This window comes from Lolium rigidum, chromosome 4, assembly GCF_022539505.1.
Source record: "Lolium rigidum isolate FL_2022 chromosome 4, APGP_CSIRO_Lrig_0.1, whole genome shotgun sequence".
NCBI lineage: Eukaryota > Viridiplantae > Streptophyta > Magnoliopsida > Poales > Poaceae > Lolium > Lolium rigidum.
Window position 1 is genome coordinate 222997875 of NC_061511.1, and position 6784 is coordinate 223004658.

At 50.9% G+C, this 6784-nt stretch overlaps 1 protein-coding gene across 1 annotated transcript; it reads right to left on the minus strand.

The window, feature by feature from the left end:
- Positions 1-3427: 3427 nt before the first annotated feature.
- LOC124705442 (fasciclin-like arabinogalactan protein 9) lies at positions 3428-4361 on the minus strand. Its single transcript, XM_047237164.1, has one exon. The coding sequence runs from the start codon at positions 4359-4361 to the stop codon at positions 3615-3617; it is 747 nt and encodes a 248-aa protein (XP_047093120.1). The 3' UTR covers positions 3428-3614.
- Positions 4362-6784: the final 2423 nt, after the last annotated feature.

Genomic DNA, 6784 nt, shown 5'->3' on the forward strand with positions numbered 1-6784 from the left:
CTACGTACGTACCTTCAGAGAGTACGACGCAAATACAGCAATAAAAAGTACGCGTTCTTACACTCGCATGTGACTGGTGCATACGTATACGTATCGTACATGGGAGACCCCGTCTTGAGGCGCAAATCTGGATCGCGGAGGAGGTCTAGGGAAGAAAGTCGGTGAGGACAGACTGACGGAGCAAAGCAGCCGTTGCCGGTTGGGCGAAAACAAATGGTTTTCCCCAGCGCAGCCATCAGCCATGCACAAGCTTTCCAATTAGCGACAGCGATTGACCACCGAAACCTGGCTGGCACTAGCAATGGCACCACATGCCGTCCCTGTCTTTCAGTTACATCATCTCTCACCTCCACTAGGCACTAGTAGCTTCGTGTCTCTCTACACTCGCACTCTACAGTCTACACTACCCCACCAAACCTCTCGTGGTCTCGTGATATTCATCCACCTACGCGAACCAAACATGCAACGGGACTGACATGGGCATGGGCAGCCCGGCCCAGCAAACCTGGGTCGGGTCAGGTTGGGCTATGCCATCGGGCCAGGCTCAAACCTTTGCAAAGTGTACCTTTTTTATTTTGAGGGAAAGCAGTGTAGTGGCAGGGGCTAGGAATCTTGTTTTTAGGGAAAAAATGATTTACAATGAAACTTGTTAAAACATCTTCTCGGTGGTATCAACCTCTGCAAGACAAAATATTGCCAATGGTTCAATAAATTATACGAGAGCGGCGAAATCGTAATTAGTGTCGGGCCAAAACGTTACAAGACCCAAGACACGTAACAGGCGATTGGATCTCGGCCACCTGCCTCCTGCCGGCGCCGCCGCTGATCGCCTCAACTCTGTGGCCTTTGGGCCATGGAGGCATGGTGGATCTCGCCCCTTATCGGTGGGAGGGCTCTCCGTTCTTCGTTTTTAGGGTCAAAGTTTGTAGGGGCGGCGCTCAGGTGGTGGTGGTGGCATCTCGTGCAATAAGGTCTCCCCGGCTTCAATCCCAAGCATCGTCGAGAGGCTTTGTGGAAGTGGTGTGGTCTTCAAGGATTTCGTCTCGCTGTGGGGATCTTGGATCGTCAAGGAGATTCATCGGCAGTTCTTCCTTCTTCTTCGTCTCTGGGATGGATGTGGTCTTTTTGACCCGTTCAGCGACTTCCCGTATGCAACCAACAATGTCAGGCTGACTCAGGGAGCAGCGGCAGCGGTGGCGCGCCGTCGACACGATCTGGAGGTTGAAGATGAAGGGCTTCTCAAGGATATCGTTGTAATTTTCGTTTTTCTTCTGGTGCTTTGTACAGTTCGTTGTTTCTTTTAATGCCATAGTTCTATTCGGAAAAAAAAACCTTGGAGTCGCCCAGCCAAAAGTATTGGAAGTAATGATCGATGAACATACTTGGCCTTAGCTAGGATGATCCCCAAAAAGTGTAGATCATCAAACCACAAGATCTTTGCGGGAATACAAGAGGGTGACTCAAACTCCATAAAAGATCATAATCAACAAAAGCAACACGAAACATTGACATAAACTCACAAGATTTGTATGCTATGCTCTGTGAGGACATAAACCTATTCAGGTCCACGGCTTGGAAAATCATCACCACAATATGGGAATAGCAAGAGGACATATATTCTCAAAGACATCAGTTACTCGGCTTGAGTGTTGCCAATAAGGATCAACAAACTCATATAGTTAACAAGTATCGACATACCTAATAGGACCCGTGATCCCCCACCCCTCATTCCCCACACCGTCGTGCGACGATATAGTTGGAGAGCAAACTCACACTCGTAAGAATTCTCGACAAACCTAAGAGGACCCATGATCCGCTCTCACCCATTCCCGACACCTTCGTGACAATATGGTAGCTAGAGAGCAAACTCATACGCAAAGAATACTCGGCGGACCTAAGAGGACACGTGCTCCCCTCTCCCACTTTCCTCACACCTTCGTGCGACAATATGGCAGCCAGATGAGGGGAACTACCCCGGTGGTGGATGCACTCCCTGCCGCCGCTTTACGCTCATATTATGATTCAAAAGTCTCTTGGATGACATATAAGATTATGGTATTATTAATTTGGATTTAGTTGATCGCTAACTTTGTTTTCCTCTTTTTAGGAACAGTTGACCATCATTTTGAGGAAATATGTAACACCCCGACCACCTCGGAGTGAGCATGTTACTCTTTAAGATCTATAGATTGGCTCCCATAAACCAACACTAGTCTTTCTTGCACATTTTTCCTCACTCGTTCACACCCAAGAAGAAATTCCGGGTTGATCTTGCCCCAGAAGTTATTTGGAGATAAATTTCTGGAAAAGAGTATCATATCAGTCCTATTAAGCCTTAGGCTAGGATGTCACAAAATCTCATTGCACACCGGCGAAGCATCCTAAGGGCAAAACCGGGTTACGGCCCGCCAAACCCAGGACAACAAAAGTTGTTTCCACCTATAAATCTGCAAAACTTAGCTCGGTAACGGCCTATTTGACCCTCCTTCAGTGCATTGGACCGTCCAACTATTTTGTTCAAGGTTCATCGCTCTGCACGCATTCAAATTTATTGCGAGGTCACCCCTTTTTGTTTGCTCATAGAACTCATCGTAATTTACACTTCTACTATTTAAAGTATTTAATTGCTCATTAGAATTAATATTTGAGTTATACTATCAGTTCTACACAGTTGTGGATGATCTTGAGGCTTGGCTGCGTTGGCCCGTGATAAAATCCACCAGCCTGCTGAGGATCCAACTACCCATTGAAGAAAAGATCCATACGTAGCCCATCTGCTAAAACAAAACCCATGGAAGAAAGGAGCTTCATTCGGCCAGTCTGGAGTCTCTCCATCTGTCTCTGGGGTGATAAATGCTCAGATAGATCTAGTCAGCTTCTGACACCAAGCTCCTCGAAAAGCGGCCCTTATCTCTAAAGAATACGCATATCAACACAAAGCTAGTGAAGCCAAATCTTGTTTTCTGTTACTACGGGCATCGATCGAAGATCTAGTTACAGGAGTATTTCATTTTGCAAACAAAATCTGTGCGTGTATGAAGAAATCTGATACCCTCCCTTTATATATATAAGATCACTACACATTTTGGCACAAAACTTTTACCAACAAAATACATGTTATATGACATAAAAACACATTGTTTCAAACACTATCAATTATGAATATTGGTGAAATATAACCTATACTAGTATGTTATTGATCAAATTGTTTGTTGAAGTTCTTCATTGAAATGTGCGATTAGACGATGTGGGTTTAGCCCAGTGGTTGGCGCACCCCAACGAACGGAGTTCGATCGACAAATTCCCGGAATTATCACGTCAAGTCCCACTTGTTGGATTGTATAAAAAACGGATGGAGTAACTTAATTACGTTTGACTAGATGTACTAAGCTGGACCGAGCAAATACAGAATTTAGATACTCAAGAGTGAATCACATTTTGCCCAATCTTTCTTTCTGGATGAATAGACAAAACCACGAAAAGAAAAGAAAGAAACAGGGAGGAAGAATGTGAAAGGAAAAAAGAAAAAGAAACACGGTAACAATAGCTAGACAGTAGTACACTCTTCGAATCCGCGCACATGAACGTGCACGTGACTAGCATCGATCCTCTGCTTACAAGAGGCAGGCGGCGGCCACCACGGCGGCCAAGCTCCACCCGGCGCCGACAGCGGCGGCGGCACCGGCAGGTGGGGCCTCCTCCTCCTCCGCTCCCGCGGGCGCGGCGACACCCCCCTTGGTCGTCGACGGCTTCTTCCCTGGCGCCGGCGGCGAGGACGCGGGCGGCTTGGGCCCGAACAGGTCGTACGGCAGCAGCACCTTGTCGATGGAGTAGACGGCGAGCGGCCTGGTCGCCCTGAGCGCCGAGCCGAGCACGGTGCTGACGAGCCCGGTGGAGACGTTGACGTTGCTGTTGCTGGTGGCGGTGACGTTGACGGTGTATGGCCCGTCGGCGCCGGAGGCCTGGGTGCGGACGGGGTTGGAGGCGGTCTCGAAGGACTCCATGGAGTAGAAGGTGGGCAGGATGTGCGCCTGCACGAGCGAGACCTGCTCCTGCTGCGTGAGCGAGTTGAGGGTGCCGGCCTTGAGGCTGTCGAAGGCGTTGTCGGTGGGCGCGAACACCGTGAAGCCGGTGTCGGAGCCGTTGGCCTGGGCGTTGAGCTGCGTGTCCTGCTGCGTCGACTTCATCAGCCGCATGAACTTGGTGTACTGCCCGCCCTTCTCCAGCACCGCCGTCACGTTCGGGGCTGCCGGCGCCGCCGCCTCCGGGGCCGGTGCCGCCTTCTGGCACAGCGCCGCCGGTAGCAGAGCCACCAGCGCCACTGCCGCCAGCAGGATGATGGCGGATCTCTTGGCGGCCATTGCTGCTGGCTTGCTCCGAGTAGATCGAGCTAGAGTGGAGTGGAGTGGTGGCTGGGATGGAGACGGTGGCGTTGGTGGGGTGGTATATAACGGTAGATGGGTTTGGGTTTTGGACCTGCGTGAGGTGAGATGCGAACCAGTCTGGCAGGTTAGTGTTGACCGTCTGATATGGCTACCGACACGATGGTGGTGGGGCGCATGGATTGGGGGAGAAGACGATCGATTTTTAATGGCAAGTTGGCCGTGCGATCCCCATCGATTCTTTCTCTCCTTCAAAGTACAGCTATGGCACCGTTGGAGATGCAGATCGGCTTGATTTGAGATTTCAGATAAGTTAAGTACACATGCCAGACACCTAACTAAAAAAAGTACGCAGGCCAGATCAGCCTCAAAGCCTTCCTTCTCTTTCGAAAGAGAAAATAAGAATTTCTTCAGATAAGTGGCGCTTGAATCTCGTTCGCTGCAACGTCGTTACAGGTACAGCCTTGCATCGAGCTGTGGCGCGTGATGGGCAGCACAGGTTTTTGTTTTGGAACTGTCAATCTGGCCGTGACACAATGGCATGTGCAGAAATGTTCTCGGTGAGAAGGCAGCCAACTGGTTTTCAGGCTTCTTGTTCTCCCTGTAACACTGAATTACGAACACATGGGTCCGCTGCAGGATCCATCAGAAACGCCAGGTAAAAGATGCTCCTCCACTCCAGCCCTGTATGTTAAACATTTCCTCCTCTCTTTACTCCAATTCTCCGAATGGTTTGCACGATTTCAAATTTCGAAAGGACATAGAAGTGGAGAACACATCAGCACAATAGGAGTGCCATGAAGACAGACTTGGTGCTGGACCAGCAACTCCCTTCGATCTGCCGACAAAAACATGTGTGTATATCTGGGTTAGTGGGTCTGCAGAACGGTGAAGCTAGGGTATAGAGCCATGGGGCAGCTGTAGAGGAGGAGCCCAGGTGCTTCCACTGAAAAAGAAAATATACAAGAAGCAGCAGCAAAGGGCGGCGATCGATCGGCATTGAAATTGTCTGCCGTGATGAGCATATAATTGCTTGAACAGGATAGAGCTGTACTCAGCTACCGCTCCTCAACTTGGCCGTGGCTAGCTTATCTTGCTCAATCACCACCACCATGATTTGATTCGCTTCATGGCTGCTGCTGAATCGGGAGGGCAATTGACTACAGAATCTCTCCAGCTAAAGAAATTTTTGATCCAGCGAGCCACACCTCATCATCCTTCAGAAAATTATTAAGAGTAGGTCAAGTACTCAGGAAAAACCCTCCCGTGCCGCTCCCCTCACAAGCGGCAGCGAAGGCCCCAACGTCGCAACCCCAGCTGCCCCCTCATCCCCCGCCCCTCAAGCCGCCGCCGCTACCGACTCTGGTGGCGGTGGCGGCGCGCCTCCCGTCGAAGGACGAAGGGATGGAGAGGGCTCTGCGGCGGCGCTTCATGGGAGGCGGTGGGGCGCATGCTGAGGACGTCGGGCGACACGGCAGCGGCGGCCGTGGCCTGATGCACTTGCGGTCGACGTTGAGGAGTGGGTGGACCGTGGTGGCCATTGCCTCCGACGGCAATTTGGCGGGGGTGGCATTTTGGGCCAGATTTGGGCCCTCTTGAGCCCAATCGGCCCAGGAACCATGGCTTCCGCCAAGATTCATCAGTGCTCCGTGCCGCCTTATTCTTCTCTGGTGATCCGGCAGGGTTGACTCGCGGCGTGGGGGCTGCTGGTCTCGCAAATAGGTGTGGTGGTCCTAGAGTTCCTCTCGCACCAAGACGAAGACCTACTTGATAGTATACCTAGCCATGGGCAGCCCGGCCCGATCCGAAATTCCCGGGCCAAGCCCGCCCCGACCATGCCTCCGGGTCGGGCATAAGCCTCATTTTTTGGTCCGATGCTTGGGCCGGGCCGGGCCTAGGTCAAGATTTTATGCAATTTACTGAAGCGGCCCGGCCCGAGGCCCGATGGGCTTTCTCTGTGATGGGCCGGGCTTGGGCCAATTTTTTCAGCCCGACGGTCGGGCCGGGCTTGGGCCAAGATTTTTCGCGTCGGGCTTTGGTTGGCCCGGCTCGAGAAATGCACATGTATACTTTATAGTGTCCTTCTGTATTTGGCTGAAGTGTGGAGTTTTGGAATGCTCCGCCGATGAATGTAACAGTGTACCTTATGATGTTTGCTGGATCGGGTGGTATTCGGTTATGCGCACCCATGATTTTATTCCGATCATTTGATTCTGGAGGGAGTGTTGCGAAGCTCTGTTCTATTTTGCCATTAGATGATTTTCTGATCCGTGGTGAAATCAAAGCCGAGAATATCACGAAGGCTGAATTAGTTGACTAGCGATGGAGGTTCTGCGATGTTTAGGGACTTGCTTCGTATTCTGGGTTTGGCGGTAGCATTATGCAAGTGGGGGCGGCATCAC

Coding starts and splice junctions, on each gene's coding strand:
- LOC124705442 (XM_047237164.1), bottom strand. CDS start 4,361: ATGGCCGCCAAGAGATCCGCCATCATCCTGCTGGCGGCAGTGGCGCTG.